Source organism: Aspergillus tubingensis (genome assembly GCF_013340325.1).
Source record: "Aspergillus tubingensis WU-2223L DNA, scaffold_13, whole genome shotgun sequence".
Taxonomy (NCBI): Eukaryota; Fungi; Ascomycota; class Eurotiomycetes; order Eurotiales; family Aspergillaceae; genus Aspergillus; species Aspergillus tubingensis.
Window position 1 is genome coordinate 488256 of NW_023336287.1, and position 25209 is coordinate 513464.

Below are 25209 nucleotides of genomic sequence, written 5' to 3' on the forward strand. Positions count from 1 at the left end.
CTTCGGATGCCGAGAGCGCGCAAGCCCTGCCATGGATGCCAATTCTGCCCTGCGCTGTGTAACGAGCTATTGTAGTATAAAACCGGTAGCAGTTTATTTCCAATGACTTGCACTTACACTTCTCATACTACATTAGCATCTAATGGAAGTTATCATTAGTTAGACGAAACATGTCTCTCACCGACCTCGCAGCTCGAATCACCGCCAACGCCCAGCTCCTCGATGCTCATCTGCAGTTACACAGCCTGCCATCCCCGTCGACATCTACCAACGCATCCCTGGACTTCCCCAACCCGAACAATGACCCGGCCGTGGAATCAGCCCGCATAGCCATTCTCGAAGACACTCAGACCCTGCGCAACTACGCCCTCGGGCCAGCGCAGGTTGTCCGCGAACTATGCTGGAGTGTATGCTATATCCTATTCCACTCGCAATGACCCTACTAACAACAACATATAAACAATAGACAATAGACCTAGCAGTCCAACAAGTTCTCTACCACTTCTCCATACCAACCTTAATTCCATTGAAGTCCAGCACCAGCTACACCACGTTATCCTCCCAAACTAATCTCCCAGAACGAACCCTTCGACTCCTCCTCCGCCAGTCCTTCCTAAATGGTATCTTCCACGAACCGGAACCAGACCGTGTCGCGCATACGGCGTCTTCAGCCGCTCTTGTGATGAATGCGCCATTCTATGATTGGTTTGGGCATTCGGTGGAGGAGGTATTCCCCACTAGTGCGAAGCTTGCGGAGGCGTTGGCGAAATGTAGTAAGAGCGGGATAGAGGGAGGAAGAGCGGAAGATAGTGCGTTTAGTTTGGCTATTGGTGGTGGTGAGAGCGTGTTTGAGTTCTTTGAGAAAAGGCCTGATAAGCAGAGACGGTTTCGGGGTGCGATGGAGGCGGTGGGTATGGATGGGGGTCATGATTTGGGGTTTGTGGTTGAGGGGTTCGACTGGGGGAAGTTGGGGAGGGGGGTTGTTGTTGATGTAAGTCCCTCCTTTGTCTTCCTACTACTCTACTTTCGGATGATAACTGATGGGTGCGTGCTTTGTAGGTAGGAGGATCCTCTGGCTTCCTGAGCATTGCTCTCGCGAACGCATACAAGGATCTCTCCTTCGTGGTGCAGGACTACAAACATACCGTTGATGAAGGGCGTGCGGCACTACCTCCTCATCTGAGTGAAAGGGTAACCTTTCAGGCTCATGATTTCTTCGCTCCGCAGACTGTGCCCGGCGATGTGTTTCTCCTTCGTCATGTCTGTCATAATTGGTCTGATGAGAATGCGGCGCGGATTCTGCGGAATTTGGTCCCTGCTATGAAGAGTAGTAGTCGGATTTTGTTGGTTGAGGTGGTGACTGTTCGTCCGGGGGTCGTGAATCGGGTGCAGGAGAGGTATATGCGGTGAGTAGGATCCTCGTCCTTTTTGGATTTGCTAATGGGAGTGTGCTGACTTGGACAGAAATGTCGATGTCACCATGTTGCAGATGCTTAATACGCAGGAGAGGAGTAGGCAGGATTGGGAGGGTGTGATTGCTGCGGCGGATAAGAGACTGAAGGTTCTGGGGATTCGTAGACCGGAGGGGAGTTGGGATTCGATTATTGAGATTGGGTTTGTCGTTATGAATGGTCATGCTTAGATGCATGGCGCTAGTTGGGGGTGTATCTACTGCATTTAGATACCTTTTTAGTTTTCATGCTGTTTTCGTGAGGGTTGACCTCGTGTTATTTTCTGCGACAGACAAAATAGTATATATGAAGAATCGACTACGTAGGAGACGCCATAGTCATTCCATCACCATCAGTCTACCGACCCATTCGCCCCTTCATCCGCTATCAATTCACCTAGTACTCAATCTTGAGTGGACATTTCCTCAAATATCCCTCCAACGTAGTCAACTCCCCCCTCGCCTGCTCCGCCGACCACTTGACCTTCTCCTCCGTCCCATCCCCATAATACCCAAAGACCCTGAAAAGCGTAAACATATCCACAATATGATCCCTCATCATCTCCGGCAAAAACCCCTTCCAACTCTCCTCCGGCACCTCACGATACACCACCGTCTTCCCCGACACGCGGCTCATAGTCTCCACTATCTCCTCAAAAGTATACATCGCGGTAGCACAGCAAAGTACTTTCCCCTCATACTGATCGAAATCCGCCAGAATAGCTGCTACCCACTTCCCCAGATCATCATCCGTATCTATCAACGGCAGCTTCACATGAGGTGGAACAGGCAAAAGCAAAGCGTATTCACCATTCTCCATGCGTCGCGGAGCCATGGTCTCATGGAAATTCGACATGAATGAGCCTGGTGCGACGAAGGCGCTTCGGATGGGTTGCGTACGGATGTACTGCTCGACTTCCTCTTTACCGTCGAAATGTCCACCGTTTTTTAGCCATTCTTGGGAAATCTTTGAGATGCTGGGAAGCGTGGAGTAGATGTAGTAGGGCACGCCCACTGCGACCGCGGCGTCGATTAGGGCGCGGCCGTGTGTGACTTCGTGCTCGTAGGTGTGGCCGTCGTAGGTTGTTGGGGTGTTTGCAAACACGACGTGTGCGCCTGTGAAGGCACGTTGGAGTGATTCAGGGTCATCGAAGTCTGCTGCGACGATTTCGATGCCTTTGGATATTAGGGATTGGGATTTTGGGCTGTTGAGGTCGCGAGTTGTGCCGCGGATGGTATACTCCTGGCTTAGTTTGGGGTCGGAGATGATAGCGTCGATGACGGAGCTGCCTTGTTGGCCGGTGGCGCCCACTACCACTAGGATCTTGGACATTGTGGTTGAGATGGTCTGGCTTACTTTGATTTTGTTGTTGCTGGGAGTTGTCGCTGCAGGTGGTGGCGCACGAGTCCTCGCAATTTGTAGGGGACAAAGGAGTCGCTCGTATTCTCACGGAGACCGAGCAGCGAAACTCTGCATCTCGGAACAAAGAACGGAGTCCGAAGATGGTCAGTGTGTGATATTCAAATATCCCTGTATACTATGGATCTTGGGATTTGCTCGTTAAGTCCGGCCACTAAGTCCGGCCGCTGGTATCATGATGTTGATCTTGGCGCCGTATTCTTGATACTCCCCGAAAGCATAATCCTTTCTTTGTGAAGATTTTATGGCTGTCGATGACTTTGGCTGTCCTTGGTTCGCTGCCACGGTTACATTTGAGTAGTCATCTGGAAAGTCTGGGGATACCGTTATGATAAGCAAATCCGATCGATTTGCTTCTTCGGAGTAAGAGAATACTGTCCGCATATATTCTTGTCACCGCAGACGCCATGCGTAGAGGGATCTGCTGCATGATCAATCGATTTGGCGCCGCCATTCACAACACTGAGGCGGAGAACAACTCCGTTGGTAACGGATAGACTATAGAATATATCGTTCTGGCATCTGAAAGGTGGCACGTATGGTAGTCGACTTGTAGTATGGTTGCATGCATTGAGATCCGGTTTATATACATACCCCCAGAGCTGGTATTCTGATCTTGCCATATATTACAGACTCGGATGGTCACAACAACCAGGTAAAGAGTCTTGCATCTCGTATCGCATTCTTTTAAACATGCGATTTATCCTGAACTTCATACTGTGCGCATAAGCCGCTTCGAGAGGCGACAGACCTCGGATTTTCTTGGCTATGGTTCTTCTGCTATCTCAGCGCATGTTAGTTTATCGGAATACCACATGAAAGGACCTGGTCTACTGTAAACCTTTACGATATCCAGGCAATATAATTTTCGAAATCTGAAAGGAATAGCCCCCCTTCTAATTGTCAGGATGCCATAACTAAGTACTATTATCAGGGCGAAGAAAAATATTTAGACTGGATGAATATAATCCGCTACCGACAACGAACATTGCATAGGGCAGAGTTTGATTGATATATATCTAAATGAGTCATGAAGCGCCTCTCCCTGACCATGGAAAGAAACAAGGCAATACATATAAGGATAGGCTTGCCGGGCTTTAAGACAAGTACAACCCAAAATATAACACAGTGGGCTGCGCTACGGTATTCACATCTCAGGAATGTGGAATTTGGTAGCTAGTGTGCTTCGGCAAGTAACCCTCCTTTCGCCATAAATCTGGTTGGTAGAGCGAGTCTCATCGACTCTAGCACAACGATGGGATCTATCTGGAACGTTTACATGTAGCCTATGTCAGTGCTTCCTCCGCCCGACAAAGGCTGAAGCTAGTATGCAAGTAAACATGCGCGGAATTAGAGCTAGACTAGACTTTCATGTCAAATAGGACAACTCTTTCACATGCTACAAATGTGTTAAGTCGCCTGCAAGTCTGGAGTGACAATCGCGGAATGACAAATCAACACCATGACAAGCCTATATTTATCGCAGCCCCTCTGTCAGTCACCGGTTGGTGGCCAATAATCCGACGTCAGTTTCCGTGATTGTGTTGTCGCCTTGACCAATAAGCTGCGATGCTCAAAATTTCCCGAAGCGGCAGACTTCCAAGCCCTTTTCGGTTGTCATATGAAGCACATATCACTTGTGGATTCGTGGAGTGCGCCTGTTGTGATCCTTCGGTGTGGCTGCGAGGCTTACTGCATGCGTAACATGAGCGCCTGTTAGCCCGCCCCGTTAAGGCTCTATGGGGATTTCTCTGCTGTATTACTTCAGAGGGGTTATCAATCGTCCTCAAGAGTTTAGTGAGCTTGTTCTGTTGCACGCAAATACTTTCCGGTCTTCCCTTTAGGCGAACTTGGATACCGATAACACGGACTAGGTGCTCGTCAAAGTGGTATATCTGCATCTCCCGAAATGCTCAGTAACTAGGTATAGAGAAATGGACCTTCACTCTCATTGGGTATTTTTTGCACTGCAGGTGGAGTCGGTCTATGTCGTGACTTATTTGGATTTCCCGACCATTGAGTAGAAGGGGGCTTCCCTTAGTGCGGTCGTTGTAAACCTGGCCTAACACTCTTCCAACTATTTCGTCCACGATCGGTCTGTCGTGGGGGTGAAGGCAGATTGAATAGTTGCGGAAATGTGCAGGTGGCAGGGGATGCTCCGCCTCGCCCCTTTTCCATCGTTGCTAATGCAGTCCAGCGAATTGTCCTCGTGATATCTCGATAGGCCCGTTGACAACCGAGAGACTTTGCGCTAGCATGACTACCTGCACGTCTGATAGGGCGCTTATCTAAGGTTCTCGACGTTATCATCGTCGCTGCTGTGGCTAGCGTTGTGCGTTCATAGCAACTTTTAGTCCCTACAGTACGTGTTGCAATTTTAGCCCTGACCTACTGGTGTGAAAATGTAGACCAGTCACACTGTGTATCCTAGTTTGATGTTACGCATAGCTTCTAGACATGTCTTTTTGACTGCTGGATGAATGACTGTCCCTGACATTAGCAGTATGCCCGTATCCCTTTCTTACCCTGACCCACGTGGTTGTTATTTGAATGGCGCGTCATCCTTGCAGCACATCAGCCCAGATTGCAATCCGACCGGGGTTACTGACAAATAATGGAGTGATAGAGGGACTACCTATTCATCACAAGAATGAGCTTAGCCATGAGAATAGAGGTAGTATAGGGAGCATGGGTGCCTCGGGTCCGAATCGACTATCACTGACCGCTATCATCGGACTCTAGATACGGTCGCATATGAGATACACCAATGAGTCCATGGCAACCTTCGTGACCCAGGCTGATCCAACCACTGCAAGTGACGTAGGCGTCTTGAAGAAGATGCATCGGAGAGGGTTCGGTTTTGAATCGCGATGTTAAGGAACTGGTGGGGTACGGAGAGCATCCTATAATTGGGGATAAATGGGGTAACTCTGTAGAGTTGCGTGGACACTCGGTTCAGTATGATCCATCCAGGATTGTTTCCCATCCTTCAAGGCGATAGGCTCAGCGTATTAGTGCTAGGAAAGACGTAGACTTCATGGGGAGGAAACGAGAAAAGAAGAGAAAAGACAGTGCGGGCAGATGAACGGGTCGGGCCGGAGTCCCTCTTGTTTCCTCTCCACCGCGTGATCCCCTCCTTCCCTTTTGCCCTCCTTTTGCCTTGCCATCCTTCCATCCTTCGTCTCAACAACTTATTCGCTGCAGCCACACTCCCATTACCACCAACGCGAACCCTGCTGGTCAAGGCGCGCACGGTCGTCCATTAATTCCAGACCCCACCACATGCAGTCCAGATAGCTGATGTCCTTCCCATGTCAACAACGAATCCTGTCCTCTCCCGAGAACATAGCCGGTTGTTGGGAAGCCGTTATCATGGAATTTAGCCGACATGATAGTCATTGTGATGACTCTGACAGAAGTGTCCAGGGATTTACTGCTGGGGAGTGCTTGAAGGTCGCATCCCCCGTCAGACTGATGAGCAATCCCCCGGTGCGACAGAGCCTCATCCGAACATTCTTACATGTGAACAGAGATAATCAGATTGACGGGTTTCTTTGCAGGTAAGATTAGGTCTTGGCTCTTCCTCCAGGACGGCAAGCCAGCGCGAGGGAGTATGGCTGAGCCTCGAGATGACGCCGTGAGGGGATGCCACCCTCCCCCTCCCTCAAAATTAACCAGCGCGTTGCTCGTGCGCTATCTGCGACAGAGTTTGACTAGTATGCTCGAGTCCACGCGGTTGCGGATAGCGCAGCCTATGCTGCCTTCCGGAGAAACTTGACTTCGGATCGCTAACAGCATCCACCAATCCTATTGGCTGGCAGCTCACACTGGAGTGTGCGTAGATTCAATAATGTCTTTGTTCGGCCTCCATGAGAACGAACAAACCTATTCCATGTCCGGGTCTTACCATGAAAGGTAGGACTTGATCGATTCGCTGGTCTAGTAAACTACTGTGGTTCGTTGATCAGCGCGTGGCATTGTCGATCGCATCCAGCTGGTCTAGTCAATCCGGTTTGTAGAGAGCAGACTGGTGTGATGGGACACGAAGAAGGGTGTCCTTCAGCCAGCCCAGTCCTGCTTATCTGAAGTCCTTTGGTGGCGAATTCGGGGTTACCATCTCCGATGATAACATTGTTGGCTTGAAGAGACGATCGGTTGTAGCCGCCAGCCATGGACCGTCAGGTTTGGGTAAGATGCCATGACGGGGCCGTTGTTGGAAATGGGGCGATGAGGGTTCAGGGATTACGCAGCGGATGTGACTGGGACCTGCAGCAGAGGCCGTGCAAGGGAAACTTTTTTTGATCTGCTGTGAGGGCGGCTTGCAGCGACCTGACTGGGGGAGAGAAGGGGACAGGGTAGCACGAACCATGGGGCGTGAACAGGCCGTTCGTGTTAGCTTGAGGCTGACGGACGAGAGTTCATCTGACAGCATCATGGGGGTCGATCAGAGCGTCTAGTGCTTCCTAGTGGCTCTCGACCACAATACCCGTCCGGCCTGTAGGGCACCACTCACTAGCCATCACATCTCAGCAATGGCCCGTTCAGGCACCGCTCGGCGCCAGCTCTGTCCTTCACTTCCTCTAGACCGAGAGCTGTATCTCAGTAGAGCCCTTCACCTAGCCCCCATTCATCATGTTTCCATTTTGAGCAAGACGAAAGCTGATGTTGGAGTTGGACAGGGTTTTGAGATAATGATTTGGCATGCTCCTTTCCTCATCTGTCTATCTTCACCCCTCCTCGTCACTCTCAAATAATTGTGCCTGTTTGTCTATATAACTCCTGTGGCCCATCGCTCTACGACAAGTAAACTGGACTATTGAGTATCCCGATTCTGTCTTCTATACTTCCTCAGCCATACTCATCCTTCCACCTGTCCAGATATTTGGTCACAACATTCTTTTTCTATTTACATAAGATATACAAGATGAGCACCATTTTGGATACCTTCCCTGAATACGCCCAGACGACATCTCTTGATCATCTGCGGGAGACCCAGTATAGCTACTTGGACGAACGGGGTCACACATATCTCGACTACACCGGTTCTGGTCTCGCTGCCAAGGAACAGTATCACGCTCATAAAGCACGCCTCTCGGAGCAGGCCTTTGGCAACCCGCACTCCGTCAGTCCCACTAGCGAGAACTCCACCCGACTCGTCGAGCAGGCGCGCGCCCATGTACTTTCCTATCTTAATGCCTCTCCCGACACATATACCGTCATCTTCACCCAGAATGCTACGGGAGCAGCGCGTCTTGTTGGCGAATCCTACCCCTTCTCCCGGCAGAAGCAGTTCATCTTGACGGCAGACAACCACAATTCTGTAAATGGAATCCGGGAGTACGCTCGAGCAAAGCATGCACGCACAGTCTATGTGCCTGTGCAGTCCCCGGAGCTCCGAGTCAGTCCGGCTACTTTGGCATCAGTCCTCGGCGGCCACTGGTGGGAGTGGGGACGAGACCGACTAGCATTGACCAAAGGAGGCCGTCCGAACCGTGACCGGGGACTATTTGCCTATCCAGCCCAGAGCAACTTTAGTGGAGTCCGCCATCCTCTCGAATGGGTGACATTGGCTCAACAATGTGGCTTTGATGTGCTCCTAGATGCTGCGGCATACCTGCCTACCCAGAAGTTGGATCTGTCTCCCAAGAACCCCCAGCCCGACTTTGTCATGGTCAGCTGGTACAAACTCTTCGGCTACCCCACTGGTCTGGGCTGTCTGATTGCTCGTCGCGATGCTCTTAGTCGCCTCTCACGGCCCTGGTTCTCCGGCGGGACAGTCAAGACGGTGGGGGTAGCGCTGACCTGGCACGTCATGGCCGCCGACGAGGCCGGGTTTGAGGATGGCACCCTGAATTTCCTGTCCATTCCGGATGTCCAAGTGGGTCTGGAATGGCTGGAGCGCGTGAACATGTCTTTGATCTCCACCCGAGTGCGCTGCCTTACGGGCTGGTTCCTCCAGCGGCTGCTCGAACTCCGTCACAGCGACGGTTCCCCAATGGCCGAAGTTTACGGGCCCACCGACCTCAAGCGTCGCGGCGGTACCATTTGCTTCAACTTCCTGGACGCCAAGGGAGATATTGTGGATGAGCGGATTGTGGGGCAGGAATCAGCAGCTGCCTCGATCTCTCTGCGCACTGGCTGTTTTTGCAATCCGGGGCCTGCAGAGAAGGCTTTACGGATTGATACGCGGCCGCTGCGGCGCGTGCGACGTCGTCTCCGCAAGGGCCTAATTCCGATGGACACCTACATCAGCATTGGTCGTCTTCCGTCGGGAGGGGCCATCAGGGTATCGTTTGGCGTGGCCTCGAATACAGCAGATGTAGATCGATTTTTCAACTTTGCTACCAAAACCTACCGGGACCGGGTGCCTGATACCAGTGGACTTAGCCCGCGTGATGGGTGCTAGCGGGGTATGAATGTGGATGTGTACATGTTTATCGAGCCATCTGTTGTCGTAATGTTCTGTGTATAGCTGTCATACAGATTCTAGTGTTTAGAGTAACGGTGTTCTCATTGGTCTTTGCACTCCTGCACTATTGATCGTGTTCCCTGCTAGGGCGAGTTCGTCTTACTAGGACGGGGACCAATATTTGGGTCATCGTAGTCTCACCCGGTTAAACGCCCCCCACGCATGTGAATCTGTCTTAGATCGGCTATCTGGCCGGTATGGACTAGCGATCTCACTATGCTTGATGCAGACGAACGAAGAGGGGCGCGGATGGTTCGGGGCCGAGACGAATATAGGGCACCTCGAACCGGGGGGGCAGCAGCTAGTAGGGCACGATGGTGCTCCTTCGGTCTGGGACTCCGTCCAATCAGCTCATCTATCTAGCATATCCGGGCTAGCTGAGACCAAGCCAAGGATCCTGAACAAAGCTACTGATGTGATGAAAAAGTGAGTTCCTGTTCCTCATCCCTCCTCTATAATGCACAGCCACATATTGATCGACATGCGCCACAGCCTCGTGGGCGTTGCTTTTTGCTGCTGCCGATCCTCTCGATCGCATCCGCTGCGACCCATGATGTGATTTACTTTGCGTTGCATGAACCCATGTCTTTCCCTTCCCCACTTGAGTGAACCGGTTTCGATCTGGTTCTTCCATCATCGGGAGGGGTTGAACCCCGAGGGTCCCCCGAAGGATCTGAGATTCGATATTTTGTGGCGGTGCTGGGTATCGACGATCCCCTCCTCCTCTATCTTGCTGATGCAGGGATAATTACTCCATCCCGCTGCTACCTTGTACTTTTTGATCTTCAGCCCTGACACATGTCTTACATGCTTGCTTGCTTGCTTGTCCAGTTTAATCTATACGGAGTAACTCTCTCAGCTGTCCAGCACTCCATCAGCTCAGCCCTTTCACTTCCCTGCTGACCCACCATGCCGAAACGGGGCATCGGTCCCTGCCAAGACCTGGCAATGGCTTCCTTTTCTCCTGCTGGGCGCTGGTTCCCGATCCCCCGATCGAGCGCTTCGCATGTAACCTGCTGGTGTCTCGGGGGATCATCGGGTATCAGCTGTCAGCCGCAGAACATGCAGCTCGCAGATGATGAACGAGTAGATAATCTTGTGCGGCTATTTATGCAGTTTGCTGCCTTCGTTGCCTAATACCCGGATTGCCTTTGTTGCCTTCGCTTGCAGGCCGTGATCCTCGGATACGAACTATCCGTGTAGCCTCGACGCGTCAGCTTGGAGGTATTGGCGGTTCGTGCGCGTGTGGATGGCTGAGGTCATGGTCTAGGTACTGTGGCAATCTTTTCTGCGGCTGAGACGGCATCTTGTCCTATGAAGTATTGTTATCATGGGTAAGGTGTCTAGTCTCCCTGGTAGACATATAATATAGTATATTATACTCCTATCCCTGAGTGATATTATGCCAATGCTAAGGCTTCTACAATCTTAGTCGTAGTCAGTGAGTGGTCCGTCAGACCGAACATGATACCCTAACCCGCCCGACATGCTTGCGGGAAGACACCCTTTCACGTTGTCCATATCTATCGTCCACCCTCATCGATGCATTTCTCAATCAGCTACATCTCAATATACAAAGATATCATATCCATAGCATGCCAATCTTCCGTAGACCCTCGTTCGATGCTAGATCGTATAAGGAGCATCCCCGTTCCCCACCGCAGTTTCAGAAGGTTTCATCTAGAAACACCCGATATTAAGCTTAACCTTTTATAACCTGACCCCGATCCCATGCTCTTTTCCACACTGTAACTTCCTTCACACCTGGCGTGTTCTTCATTCATTCATACATTCTTGACTATTCAACTTCGTCCACTCTTTCAGAAAAACATATAGTTAAAATGTTCACCCCAACCACCCTCCTCCCCCTTCTCGCCTCCTCAGCGCTGGCGCTGCCCGCCCTCACCACTCGCGCCCAAACGCAAGCCTCCACCTCCCTCTGCGGCGACTACGACTACATCATCCTCCAGGACTCGCCATGGATCGTGTACAACATGCTCTACAACGCCGACGAGATCGTCGGTACCCAGTGCACTGACTACGGCGAGATGACCACCTCCACGAACGGCACGAAGGAGGTCGTTTGGAGTAGTGTGACTGATATTGAATATGTGGAGAGCACGTACGCACCCACGCCGTTTTTCCCCTTATTTCCATCTCATGACATGAGCATCGCTAATGAATGTACAGCAACAATGTCCCTAAGGGCTACTCCTTCGTCGGACTAACCCAGAACCTGGAGACCAAGATCTCGGCCATCGACTCCATCCCTGCGGAATATACCTGGTCGAGGACGAATTCTACTGCCTTCAAGGGTACTTACCTTACCTTCCCTCACCCCCAAACCCACCATCCTGATGATCAAAATACTAATAATAATCATGGAATGGTACAGGCAACGTCTGCTTCGACTTCATCACCTCCCCCACAAAGGGCGACTCCACCTCCACCTCCGCCCACGAACTCATGCTCTGGCTACAATACGAAGGTGGACAGCTCCCTATCGGCTGGACCAACGGGGCCGTCGCCACGATTGATAACCTCTTCGGCACGTCCTGGAAGCTGTACGAGGATGTGAATGAGGATTCGGGCGTTACTGTGAGCTCGCTGTTGCCTGATACCCAGTTCGAGGGCTCCTTTGAAGGTGATCTCAAGGAGTGGTTGTTGGAGTTGGTGCAGTTGGGCAAGTTTACGAAGGAGGCGTATGTTAATGTTGGGAATGGAGGGTGAGTTTATTCTTTCTTTTGAAATTGGATGGAGAGATGCTGATAATCGGGTGTAGTACTGAGTTCTTTTACGGTAACTCGGTTATGAATGCTACCTTGGGATTGCAGATTAACCTGGATTAAATTAAATCCAAGGGGTGTATTGGAGGGAGACTCTTGTGGGATGGATGCACTTCCATTTTGTTAGAGTGTTGGGGCTTGCATTTTGGATTTATTAACCTTCGGGCTGGACACTATGGCTAGTCTTGTGTAACCATGCAATTGTCATATATTTACCCTTGACTGAAGTCTAATCGCAAGTGCTTAACTTAAATGTTAACCTCATTGCGTAGGCTGCTTATTGTAACACAAAATCAATAGTTGCTCAGCAAACGGGTGTTTTTTGCGGGTTATTTGGATAGATCAAGTATCATGCTCATGGTTTAATCTGCTATTCTTTGTAAGTAGAACCAACAAAAGAGAAACTTAACAAACACAATAGATAACAATTGAGTAAGTTGTTGTAGTAGATTAGACCCCCTTATACATCATTGCCAACAACACCATATTATCCCTCTCTAGTAATATCTGAAAGAAGAAGTTGTCACGTGCAAGAATATCCATCAAAGATTAAATTAACATATATTCTTTCAGCCTATTACCATCTCATCAAATTACTACCTCCGTGACCTCATCATCAGTATATGTCTTAACCCAATTCATCATGGATATATTTCCATTCAGACGAGAGATGACAAGTGGTAAAAGAGGAGGCTAGCCCTTCATTATGATCATGAAAGGACTAAATTTCTATAAGAATAGATGAGACGATAATAAGAACCAACTAACAAAGACTCTTATGACCGTAGACTAGCATCGGAACAAATCCGTGGCCACGCTGACTTGATCGGTTCGTTCCAGAATGTCGTAAAGTTACTCGGCTTGGCCGTGTCGGAAGTTTGCCCCCACGATGAACCACATTTTGGTTGAAGAGATTAAGTTCGCGGGGAAATGTCATTACGTTTCGTGCCGTGGGGTTATTTCTGGATGGGACAGTTGCTGGATGAGATATTATTGTTTATTGATTGTAGACGCTGTTCCTCACTCTCACAGAATATATACGTGTAAAGTTAAGATGTTTGTCGAAGACTGCAATTCACATTCTGATAGCATAAACATAACATCTAAAGCACGAATCATCTAACTTCTACAACTCATTCGTTCTATTCCCAATCTACACGGCATCTGTAGGCTTACTCCCTCCACGATTCGACCGCTCACCCCCAATCTCCGGCAATGCAAGGGTAGTAAACCTTTCCATATGATTTGCAACGTGGGGATACAGCGAGTCAGGACCACGATTCTTGTAGATGAGCTTTCGAGGGCACAGCGGGCACTGGCTGGGGACCTCTAGCCGGGTGGTCGGTGTCGAGTTCTTGCTCTTGTTCCGATGAAACGAAGCAAGATGCTTGTCAAGATCTTTCTTGTTTGTGAACTCGCAATTATTGCAGGACTTTCCCTGAGAAAGGCAGAGATCACACACCCAGTGCTCGACGGTCCCGAAATTCTCTTCGAGATGGGCTGTTAGTTCAACCACGTTCGCGAATTCCTTCGGGTCTTCCTGCTTGCAGCATGACCAGAGACAGGTGAATGGTAGAAGATCGTGGTTTACATGTTCGCTATTCGAATAGTTAGCTGATAGATTCTTCTCTTGTTGTCGGGTCCTAGGGGTTGGTTGGAAACTTACTACCAGGCTGTGCGCTCTGAGTCTGCCTCCAAGAGCATATCACCGCAGTATGGGCATTGGAATGTGCGCTCCTGGCCCTCGATGGGCTTTGGACAAGGAGCCTTAGACCAAGAGGCAAGCTTCAACTGCCTCATTTCATCGGTGGATGGCAGCTGGGGTTGGAATACATTTGCCGGCGGGTTCTCGGATAGAATGTCCTCTCCGTTACCGTCTCCAGTGCCACTTGCAGCCCGCGCGGTGGCCCGCTTCTCCGCTGCTTTTCGCGACAGGCTCAGCCGGTGGTGTCGGCGGAGTATGACGTAGATTAAGCGGTGGACTTGCTGTCGATGATCCTTTTCAAGATAAGCCAGTGCAGGTTTACCGCTGGGTAAGCCTTCACTAGCTCCTGCTTTGTACTCGGGGAAGTCGATAGAGTATCCTTGATGGTACTCCCGGATAAGATGCTTCTTCAAGCTGCGCAGGCCCTCAACATCCACATCACGGTAATGCTTATGATCGGGGTCATCCAGCTTTTGATAGTCCACGTACGTGAACTTGGCCTTGGCTTCATAGTCGCGGGCCTCATTATAAAGATCTGCCATTCTTTCTGCGAGTAAACCGAGCCTCTCAAGACTCAGCTGGGCTTCCTTTAGCTTTTCGGTAAGTTTGGGCTCCCCCTCAGGCCTCACCGGCCGTTCAATTTTAGGGCCAAACTCATCCCATCCGGGTTCTGATGACTCGACAGCTTCTTTGCTCTCATGGGACTGGTCAGCACAGCCTGGAAACAGACACTCCTCAGGCTTCGTGGATGTCTCAATACACTCATCCAGCCCCTCGATCAGCTTTTTCAAACGTCGAACAGCATGAGGTCGGACAAATTCGTCTGAATGCATCCCGCTGTCGTCATAGATCCCGTTGGAGGTGGCGCAGATTCGGAGTTTCTGTCTCCAGTTCTTCTCGAAGATTGTCTTCATCTGTTCTGCCCATTCTCTTAGTGTCGCGTGTTGCAGACAGTCGTTGAGTTTGTGCAGAGCCGAAACGGTCATCTCGCTGACCGACGGGCTCTCCATTATGATGTACAGGCTGTGTATGGGCGATGAAAAACCTTGATGAATGGCAATGAATCAGACAGATGGGTGAAGTCAGCCTGTACTTTGCTCTCTGTGTGTGGAGCAAGGTTGCGCGTCTTATAGACGAATGAGTACATCTTCTTCGCAAAGAGAAAGCCAATCCAAGCACAAAATTGGTGAGGAACAACGGTAAACTGCGAAATGAACAAAGATCAGGACTACACTTAGTTGTTGCATTACTGATTGCAAACATGACTGGATCGACAATGTCTTCTTTGTTATTGTCGATGCAGCCAGTCGTGATTGGTCTATCCTTATCCAGTCCTCGTTTTCAACGGGGGGTTCCCATCAACTTATTATCGGTTAAGCATGCATGAAACATTGTCTGGGGTCACATCTAAAATGAATAATATGGAATACAATGCATGGCGACGACCCGTCTTCGGTTTGTCTGTTGACGGAAGCTGCAGTGGTGGCACGGATTGTGTTTTTATCGTATGCTCATCCCCATTGCTCAGTAGGGATATTTCGGGTATTGGTCCATAGACATGGAACTTTCAATTGTACAACAATGTCGGTGTGTTTTTAGCTCTCGGCTGTGTCTCAAAGGAATTCAACATTTTAATTTATCGTCTTGGTATATCAGCTTTAACTATCTACCCACCGGACCAATGTGTACAAATGCACGCGAAGAAGTTAAGCTGAAGCGTCCCCGCTTGGAGCGGAGGAGAATTACACCAAGGTCTCAGGCTCACGAAGACGGCTAGATCCATGGATGTTGCATCTGGATCATGGCTCTTTCCACGAGCGAGATGATCGCCCAAACCTGTCCATTCGTATTTGACTCTTAACGTTGGGTTAGTCTGCGAATCAGTGGCGCGATTGATCTGGTTCCAATCTGCTCTAGTCACAGCTTCAGGGCTGCACTGTGGTACAGCTGTAGAGTCTGCAAACGTGCCAGAAAGTCGATCTCTCGCTTTATGCAAGGTAAAGCTTGCAAGAGCAAAGCTAGCGACATGACTTCAAAGTGATGGGCCAACTTGTTGGATGTCAAAATCCCTACCAGTAGAAAGATGGCTCGGTCGCAACCAAGAAAAGACACCCACGCCATCTCTTTGGCCCGGAAGGATTCAGTCCGCCGAGCATCCGTGCGTCCCTAGCCAATGAACAATCAGAACATCCTCATTCTCCCTCTGTCCATGATATCATAGCCCCTAAATTGCCTGCGATATTCTTTGCAGATCAATCATTGTTTTTGTGTAGTTGGAGACATCCCGGGTACCGGTGAACTCATTGGACCTCATGTAGGAGTATTTCGTTGGGTTCGAAGATTGGCGATAACTGATTTATCCCAAGATCACGCATTTCTTGAGGCAGGACAATAGGCGGGCATCAGGAGTGGCACAAGAGGAGCATCGGATCTGTCACGGGTAGCCTGGTCCATGGAAATGAGATAAGCGAACCATCAAGTATGCGTGATCCGAGGCGACAGCTGAAGAATAACCAACCAACTAGTAGTTGTAGCCTGAAGGAATGGATGGACACGACGGAGAAAGAACCGAGCGGAATCTTCCTCATCCGCCCGGAAACTGATCCACGTGACACAACCAGCAACATAAGCAGCGGAGATAACAGCCGGCGATAATTCGTCGCACAGTCGGTCTCGGCACATTCCGATGCGCGCAACTCAATTTTACTCTACTCGTATTCCCTTGCCTCTGCCTCGCCACCCGCCCATCTGAGATGCTTCATGGGGCTGGCTGTGCGTCACCTCTCCTAGCCCAAACAGATCATCCCAATTACTTTACCAAAAACTGAAACCATTCTGACACCACTTTTTGTGTGCTTCATTTCAAGCGTGAACACTTCCACTAAGCCATGGATCTCACGGTGATGTCCACACTCTAGTATCTAATATGCCACGTTCAATTGGCAGGCCTTAACTCTTCATACTACCGCTAAAGTATGGATCCTAGGGATGTTCTTCCTTTCCAGAACCATTCCTCCGGTCGAGGACCAGTCTATCTAGCTGGATCCAGTAGAGAGAAGCGGACACGATCCATCGGGCCCGAAACACCCACCGGGAGGCTCAACAAGAATAATATAATAATCAAAGAGAAGACGGCTCGGACTCGGAGGGTGCTACTCCGGTGAAGAGAGAAGAAGGATATTCTATGCCGCCACTGTGATTTGTTGGTTGAGGTGGCGGGTACCTGCAGCACAGGCCGGTTCATTGTTCGCCCGCTCGCTTCTCAACAAGTGTTGCAGAAAGTGGCCACGCACACACACCACGGCACATTCCTAGCGAGATTGCCCCCCAGCAATTTCATGATCAACAGGACTATCAAGACATTAGAGGGGGATTCGTATAAAAGTGCAATTAATCAATAATATTTGGTCTTTATCTACCCTGATAAAGCCAACGACAAAAATGCTTATCGACAGAAGCTGCGACAATATGGCGATCTTCTGCACGATAGTGGAATGCTTGCTGCACTTTAGCTTTAAGCTCCTGCACCGGTGAGGCGACCGGCTGCTGTCTAGGCCCCAACCTGCCTAGCGGATCCAGCTTCCGGATAGTGGGCGATGTGAGGGAGTGCAATTTATCCTCACTAGATACTCCTTGGTCTAGTCTGGATGGATTGCCGAGCAAGTGAGGAACGACAATTAGTCAAACCACATGGTTGATAGATAGATATCACCACCCATCGACCTATCTGCCGAGTATCTCCTCGTTACCCACGCGGTTCTTCTGCGGGGAAGCGACCATCGGAGCTGGCAGGAGCTCTTGATGGCTGATGCCGTACTGTCGGCAGACACGTCCGGACGGGGATGGGATGCACCGCGTCGCATCTGGCGCTACAAGTAGACTAAGCGGGATCCGAGGGGCGCTGGTAGCGACGGCGCTGTGCTTGGCGGAGCCCATCCATGGTTTTCCTGTGTCATCTTAACCTTCATGATTGGAGCGGACAGTCCGCCATCGGGGAGATGACCAATTATTCATGGTCATCAACCTCGGATGCGGTCCGATCAGCCAGTGTCCGGTGAGGAGAAGAACCGTTGCTTGTCTCAAAACGGTAGAAACATACGATGGGCCCTTTTGGCTTGGGTTTCCCCACAAGCCCGGCCTCTGAATCAGTGTTGCCTTCCATCTCACTCAGGTTCAGCTCTCCAGTCAATTTGTTGTCCCCAGAATTCCCGGCTTGTCAACTCGTGCCTGCCCGAAACTCAATCCTGTCGTGTGCCTTTCAAATCACCATATATTATCCGCAGACTTTTCCCGAATCTTCCTTTTATTCTCCCCCATCCCCCCCCAGCTCCTCTTCCCTTACCTCCACTTTTCTCCTCCTTCTCTCTCCTCCTCCTCTCCTCATCTTCCTGTCTTCACCTCATCTTCTTCCTCTCCCGCCTCCCGCTCCTCCCCTTACCTTCCGCCTTTAAACACGGCCTGCACCCTTACACCTCACCACCATGGAGGCCGTTCACGACAGTCCCCCTCCCTACGCCACCGATGGCATTGACGAGAAGAAGGAGGATATCAGCCAGGTGGAGCAGAACCTCAAGCCGGGCCTGGAGGAGGCCGACGCTTTCGGTAATGAGGAGTTTGCGGAAATCAAGTACAAGACCTTGAAGTGGTGGTATGTATCCGCTCCCCGCCTCCCACCATTTCTATGGAATTTCTGCTAACACATTCACAACAGGCAATGTGGACTGCGTATGCTTTCTTCCTACCTCTTCTCTGCGTCACAAACTCTAATCCTTCCGCAGTCATGATTTGCGAGTCTGTCTCGCTGGGTGTGCTCTCGCTACCCGCCGCCGTTGCAACCCTGGGTTTCGTCCCGTAAGTCTAGCCGGATCGACGATGCAACCTCACAATCCGCTAACTCCCATCCTTCAGGGCCATCATCCTCATCGTTGGTCTCGGAATTCTCGCGACCTACACCGGTTACAACATTGGATTGTTCAGAGAACGCTACCCCCACATTCAGAACCTCGCCGATGCGGGAGAAATCCTGATGGGCCCTTTTGGCCGTGAACTCTTCGGCCTGGGCCAGTTCCTCTTTTGCATCTTCGTCATGGGCAGCCACCTCCTGACCTTCCGTGTCATGATGAACACCATCACCGACCATGGCACCTGCTCCATCGTCTTCAGTGTGATTGGCATGGTCATTTCCATGGTCCTCTCCATTCCCCGTACCATGAAGGGCATGACCTGGATTTCCTTTGCCTGTGAGTACACTTCTCAATTGCCTGCGTACGAATCATGATCTGACTGGCATCTTGCCGTTTAGCCTTCCTCAGTATCTTCAGTGCTGTCATGATCACCATGATCGGTGTGGGTGTTGAGAAGCACCCCGGTCGCATCATTGAGGCCACTGTCGACACCACCCTCTACACGGCCTTCACCGCGGTCTCCAACATTGTCTTCGCCTACTGTGCGCACGTCGCTTTCTTTGGTCTTATCGCCGAGATGGAGCAGCCCAAGGACTTCAAGAAGTCGCTGTTCATGCTGCAGACATTCGAAATCAGTCTGTACGTGACTGCTGCCTGCGTCATCTACTACTACGTCGGCAAGGATGTGCAATCCCCCGCTCTCAGTTCCGCTGGTCCTCTTCTGAAGAAGGTTGCCTATGGAATCGCCATTCCCACCGTAAGTAAACCGACTGATGAATTTGCTCGTTGCATGAACACTAACATCTCCGCAGATTGTCGGTGCCGGTGTCGTTAATGGTCACATTGGCTTGAAGTACATCTACTTCCGCACTTGCTCCAAGTCAGGTCTCATCCACAGCCGTAGCCGCCGCTCGGTCCTTGTCTGGATTGGCTTGGGCTTGGCCTGCTGGCTGGTTGCCTGGATTATCGCCGAGGCCATTCCTGTCTTCAGCGACCTCAACTCTCTGATTGTAAGTCACCTACTTCCCTGCGCAGTTTCATCTCGTGCCGTCGCTAATGTCATGATTCAGAGCGCGCTCTTCGCTAGTTGGTTCAGTTATGGTCTCAGTGGTATCTACTGGCTCCACCTTAACTACGGCCAGTGGTTTGCCAGCCCCCGCAAGATCGCCCTGACCGTGCTGAATGCCGGTATCGCCGTGTTCGGTTTGGTGCTGTGTGTCCTGGGTCTCTATGCCTCGGGAACTGCCATCCACAACGATGCCAACAGCAACAGTTTCACCTGTGCCAACACGGACAGCTGAATGTGCATCTATATATATAGACTTTACATCATTAATGGCGTTTATGAGCGAATCCTTTTGCCGCGTGTCTGGGACCGCGGCAGATGACGGCGTGACGGGTTTATTTGCATGACGGACTAGCTAATGATTTATTCATGAGTACATAATATGTTACCATCTATCTTCCTATCTATTACTTCAAGATTGTCCTCTGTAGTGGAGTCATCCGGTCGCAATTCCTTGTACCCTAATATACGGTGGGTTTGTAACCGCCTGTCTGAAGATTGAAGCTCAGGACAGCCTACAATCCAAGCCAGAGGTTAAGCTTCCCTTGTATATGATCAAAAATTGAGTACTAGGTCTCAATATCCTACACTAACAGCAGACGGTTGATTGAGTGCTGGCGAGTATGATGGGAGGCGAGCTGGAATTATGCATGCTGATTAAGCACCATCTACATAGTTAACCAGCACAGACACTGACATTTTGTGTTGGCTGTCATGCCTCAGGCATACAGGCAGCACCGTGCAATCTACCAACCGCTGGCAGCCGGCAATATCCAACCATCCAACTTTCCAGTACTTCTCTTCCGGCCGTCTGCTATTGAGACTAAATGTTGCCATGACCACGCGTGCAGAGTTAGCTACCCAGGCTTGTGACATCTGCCGGAAGCGCAAGGTCAAATGCAATGTGACTTCGTCATCGACGGATGCCCCTTCCAGATGTGGGCGCTGTGCTAGATTGGACCTGCCGTGCACCTTTCTATCTCCATCCCGGACGCGAGGCCCGAAGAAACGGTACGCTGCTCGAGTCTCCTTCTGCAGTGAGTGGTCATTGCTAACGTATACCCCAAGTTCACGTACAAGATCTCCGGCACAAACGCAGCCAGATGGAGAGGATGGGGAGGCCCGGGTTTTGGGTGCCATCAATTATCCCACGGATGATCTGTGCGATCGACACCTATTTTCCTGCATCATGCAGGACTATTTGGATTACCTGTATCCCCTGGTTCCGATAGTGCATCGGCCGTCTTTTCGACAGTCATTGCAGGAGAACCATGATCGCGAGGATAGCGGATTTCTTGGGCTCATCACCGCCATCGCTGCGGTAGTCATCGCAACTATGCCCAGCAGATTTCATTCATATCGATGTGCAACCCCGCCCTTGAGGTTCACGTCACGTAGGGACATGGTCCGTCATTGCTATGACAAAATCTTGCGGCTGAGGGACTCGACCTACTTCGACCACATCAACTTTCAGAAGTTTGCCATCTCGTACTTGCTGTATGCTGCATTTCGGCAGTTGGGTGACCATAATTGGTCCCGTATGTTAGATGTGGAGGCAACCCAACTTGCTCGCTTGTTAAACCTCCATCGCATCTCTGAATATGATGGGCTTAATTGCATCGAGACTCAATTGCGGAAGAAGGGCTTTTGGTTGATTTTCTACGGATTCGTGTAAGTGGGCATGACCCGGAGAGTAGCTGTCTTGCTGTCTTGCTCATTTCATTCAGCCATAATCAACTGCAGAATGTGCTGGGAGAGCGATTGTCATACCTGGACCCCATCCTTCTTCATTCCATTAATCCGGAAGATCTCATGCCACTCGAAGTTGATGACGAATTTATCTTCGAGAACGAGGTGCTTATGCCACCGTCCCAAAGTCCATGCCTGGTAACGGGCTTTATCCTCCATTCCAAGGTGTTCTGGGCTGCTATCAGGAGCACCTGTCCAGAATCACCGGCTGGCCCGTGTCCCTGTGTGAGGGCCCGCGATCCAGCCGTGCAGATCTCTTACATCCAGGATCGTCTTCACAATTTACAGTTCCTACTGGATGATATCCCACCTCTCCTCCGTCCATGGCAGCCATCGGATACCGAGGCTATTGCTAACGGTGGGAGCACTGGTGTGACGGAGATGACGCAGTCACATTTTGCTTCTATGCGTGTGAACCTACATGTCACACACCTGTGGCTACAAAGCTTGCTTGTTGATCAGCTGGAGGCGGCGCAGGCGCACAAATCAGAGCTATCATTAACATCTACCGACCATGCACAACCAATGCTTGATGCAAAAGCGTTGTGGCTCCAGAGGGAGGATCTTTGTCGTCAATTATTCTGCATCCTATTCAACCTTCCCCAGATCAACCTGGAAGCGAACGGTCTACATTTGGCGCACAAAGTGCGTGATATCGCGGCGGGCCTGCTGGTATGCCCATTCCATCCTGCTGGCCCGGAAGCGGAGCGAGCAACCGAGTACCTACGACAGTCAACCGACATCCTGTCCCGCATAGACAGTAGCGAAAGCATGGTCACAATGCATCTACAAACTTGGATAGATACAGATCGAATAAAAGGAAGTTCATAATAGTGGCAGCGTGCTATTTCTTGCTATCCAGCCCCGCTCAGAGTCCCGACCAGAAAGTGGTCTCACTCAATTCAATGGAGTCCTCCAAGAACGTCCCACGGCTACTGGTGCCAAGCATGATTTGATATGTGCCACGGTGGCTGCACCAGCTACTGCTCTTCTCATCCCAGAAGCTTGTCGCGCGGATAAGATCCAGCGGGATCTGCACCACCTCTTCCGCACCTGCCTCTAACCAGACTTTTCGGAAACCCTTTAGCTCCTTCAGTGGCCGCTTAATTGGCGGCGACACCGGAGAGACATATAGCTGTATCACCTCCGCTCCAGCCCTGGATCCGGTGTTACGCACTGTGCATGTGGCTTGCAGTGAACATGCCTCCCTTTCGAGGGACAGCCCCGATAGTTCGAATGTTGTGTACGAGAGACCATGGCCGAAAGGGAACAGCGGATCGATCTCAGCCTCGTCATAGAACCGGTAACCGACATATACGTCCTCACCATATAGGACTCTACCACCCTCTGATCGATAGTTAAAATAGGTGGGGTTGTGTTTGACGTGGCGGGGGAACGTGAGTGGAAGTTTGCCAGACTAAGACATCCGAATGAGTTAGCAGCTCCAGGCCAGCTGGGAATAAGAACTTACCGGGTTCACGTCGCCGAAGATGACATCCGCAAGGCCGTTGCCAGTTTCGTTACCGCCATACCAGGCGTGAAGCACTGCCTTTGCCTTCTGAATCCAGGGCATCTCCACGGGCGTTCCGCTTTGAAGGACGACAACAGTGTCCGGATTCACCTCAAGTACACGAGAGATCAACTCATCTGTATGTGGCGGCAGGCTCATGCTCGTACGATCCTCGCCCTCTGATTCCCATTCCGCACTCAGGCCAGCCACGAGTATGACCTGATCAACCGATGCAGCCAGCTGCACTGCCTCTTCGATGCCTGTAGAAGGCGAGAGCTGCTTACAGGCGCCGAATCGGAAGCCACCGTGACCAAAGTCGACTACCCCGGGGACCTTAAAGGTGCTGGTTTTAGCACACCCCCACTGCACATGGATCTTGTACTGCCGACCGGCCGTGAGCTCCAATGTGCCTCTTTCTTCCATGGTGCCGCTCCCAAGGAAGCTAGACCCCGGCCTTTGTACATCAGCGTTATTGACTAATAGTTTTCCATCCACATAGAGCTTGCCCGTCCCTTGCACACAAAGGCCAAAATCGTATAGGCCGGATTCCTCTGGGACAAAGTATCCCTCCGCGTCTGCAAACCACACGGGTTGCAGCTCTGGGTGGTTGTAATCAAGGAAGAATACCATCGAGTCCGTCTCGTGTCGTTCCTCGAGTGGTACTCTGTTCGCTACGGTGGGAGGGTCATTGAAGATTTTCAAGGTGAATCCAGTACGGCCATCCTGAGTCCGCAGGCGCTTTCCCAGTAAAGGCTGGTTTTGGTGTCCGTATATCCCCTGGGCGAACTCCACGCCGCCAGAAGTTGAGTTCGAGATTCCCTCAAATGGGGTTACAGCTTGGTAGGGATTGAGCGCTGCACTGCCCCCTCCACAGTATGTAGCAATCTTGGAATTAGGGCCGATGATGGCTATTTTCTTAGTCTTATCCAGGGGCAGAATGCTGTCATCGTTCTTCAGGAGGACAACTGCCTCTGAGGCGATCTTCCTGAGTAGCCGTCTATCCTCGGCACGGTTCAGCTGCAACTCCGGGGCATGCTCAGGAATACCCGATCGGCTGGCTTGCTGGACCAGACGCAGCACAGCGCGAACACGGGCATTTACCGTCGCCATGCGAATCTTGTTTGCGGTGATGGCATGTGACAGAGCACTGCCGCGCCATCTTGTCGGCCCTGGCATTTCGAGATCGAGTCCGGCGTTGATGGCCTCGGATGTGCTATATGTTCCAAACCTGCCAGCGAGTCAGCGACGAAAATGGTTATACAAGCGTGGTCACAATTATGGAATCTTACCAGTCGCTCATCAACAGACCCTCCCAACCCCATTCTTCACGTAAGATGTCTTGAAGAAGTGTTGGACTCTCCGATGCATGAAGCCCGTTTACCTTGTTGTATGCCGTCATGATGGCTTCGGGTCTTCCCAGGGAAATCGCGATCATGAATGGCAAAAGGTAGATTTCCCTCAGCGCCCGGTCGGTGAGAATGGAATTGACAGCCATTCGCTCATGCTCCTGGTCATTGCATACGAAGTGTTTGAGCGTTGCAACGATGTTCTTCTCCTTCAAGCCTTTGCAATAATGACCTGCTATGATTCCTGACAGCAACGGATCCTCAGAGAACGACTCGAACCCCCGCCCACCTAGCGGACCTCGCTGGATGTTTATTGTCGGCCCTAAGACAACATGGGCGCCCTTAGCCTTGGCCTCTGCCGCTAGCAGGTGTCCAACCTGCACAGCGAGATCTTTATCAAATGTCGCTCCAATGGCCGTACCGCAGGGCAGACAAGCTGCTGGCACGCTGCCAAAGAAGCGGGTGCCACGGACGCCATTCGGGCCGTCAGACAGGCGAATTGACGGGATCCCGAGCCGGGGAATAGGGACGGTGTGCCAGAAATCGTCACCTAGCCAGAGGCAGTCAGCTTTCGATCATGCTCAGGAAGCTTTGCGTCGCGGGCATACCCGTCAGCAGAGAAACTTTCTCATCTAGGGTCAGTTGCTTGATGAGCTCCTCAATATCGGCGTTTGCTATTTGAACAAAGGACTTGTCCGTCTCAGCGGCGGCATGTACGCAAGACATGGTGCGTGCAGTCTGCTACAGCGTGTGGTTGGGGATGGTTTGTCGGGAGCTGAGACAGATGCTCACAGATTTCCACCT

The 25209-nt window shown here is 51.0% G+C and overlaps 8 protein-coding genes across 8 annotated transcripts; 5 read left to right on the forward strand and 3 right to left on the reverse strand.

Annotated features, from left to right (window-relative positions):
* Window positions 1-170: 170 nt before the first annotated feature.
* AtWU_10462 (O-methyltransferase) lies at window positions 171-1642 on the forward strand (the record flags this gene model as incomplete). The annotated part of the gene is made up of 4 exons (XM_035505566.1): window positions 171-407; window positions 467-991; window positions 1060-1406; window positions 1465-1642. The coding sequence occupies 4 exons, from the start codon at window positions 171-173 to the stop codon at window positions 1640-1642; spliced, it is 1287 nt and encodes a 428-aa protein (XP_035361459.1).
* Window positions 1643-1847: 205 nt separating this feature from the next.
* On the reverse strand, window positions 1848-2783 carry AtWU_10463 (NmrA/HSCARG family protein; the record flags this gene model as incomplete). The annotated part of the gene is made up of 1 exon (XM_035505567.1): window positions 1848-2783. The coding sequence occupies one exon, from the start codon at window positions 2781-2783 to the stop codon at window positions 1848-1850; it is 936 nt and encodes a 311-aa protein (XP_035361460.1).
* Window positions 2784-7794: 5011 nt separating this feature from the next.
* On the forward strand, window positions 7795-9276 carry AtWU_10464 (aminotransferase class-V; the record flags this gene model as incomplete). Its single annotated transcript, XM_035505568.1, has 1 exon — window positions 7795-9276. One exon carries the CDS (start codon window positions 7795-7797, stop codon window positions 9274-9276), a length of 1482 nt encoding a protein of 493 aa, XP_035361461.1.
* A 1904-nt stretch (window positions 9277-11180) lies between these two features.
* AtWU_10465 (concanavalin A-like lectin/glucanase) lies at window positions 11181-12188 on the forward strand (the record flags this gene model as incomplete). Its single annotated transcript, XM_035505569.1, has 4 exons — window positions 11181-11461; window positions 11530-11654; window positions 11735-12065; window positions 12122-12188. 4 exons carry the CDS (start codon window positions 11181-11183, stop codon window positions 12186-12188), a joined length of 804 nt encoding a protein of 267 aa, XP_035361462.1.
* Window positions 12189-13278: 1090 nt separating this feature from the next.
* AtWU_10466 (acetyl-CoA acetyltransferase A, mitochondrial) lies at window positions 13279-14840 on the reverse strand (the record flags this gene model as incomplete). Its single annotated transcript, XM_035505570.1, has 2 exons — window positions 13279-13723; window positions 13792-14840. The coding sequence occupies 2 exons, from the start codon at window positions 14838-14840 to the stop codon at window positions 13279-13281; spliced, it is 1494 nt and encodes a 497-aa protein (XP_035361463.1).
* Window positions 14841-18311: 3471 nt separating this feature from the next.
* Window positions 18312-20035, forward strand: AtWU_10467 (neutral amino acid permease; the record flags this gene model as incomplete). The annotated part of the gene is made up of 7 exons (XM_035505571.1): window positions 18312-18478; window positions 18542-18555; window positions 18609-18681; window positions 18739-19070; window positions 19133-19491; window positions 19547-19744; window positions 19805-20035. The coding sequence occupies 7 exons, from the start codon at window positions 18312-18314 to the stop codon at window positions 20033-20035; spliced, it is 1374 nt and encodes a 457-aa protein (XP_035361464.1).
* A 600-nt stretch (window positions 20036-20635) lies between these two features.
* On the forward strand, window positions 20636-22380 carry AtWU_10468 (beta-glucosidase; the record flags this gene model as incomplete). Its single annotated transcript, XM_035505572.1, has 3 exons — window positions 20636-20811; window positions 20869-21471; window positions 21528-22380. 3 exons carry the CDS (start codon window positions 20636-20638, stop codon window positions 22378-22380), a joined length of 1632 nt encoding a protein of 543 aa, XP_035361465.1.
* Window positions 22381-22417: 37 nt separating this feature from the next.
* Window positions 22418-25131, reverse strand: AtWU_10469 (beta-glucosidase H; the record flags this gene model as incomplete). Its single annotated transcript, XM_035505573.1, has 4 exons — window positions 22418-22966; window positions 23021-24287; window positions 24349-24955; window positions 25014-25131. The coding sequence occupies 4 exons, from the start codon at window positions 25129-25131 to the stop codon at window positions 22418-22420; spliced, it is 2541 nt and encodes an 846-aa protein (XP_035361466.1).
* Window positions 25132-25209: the final 78 nt, after the last annotated feature.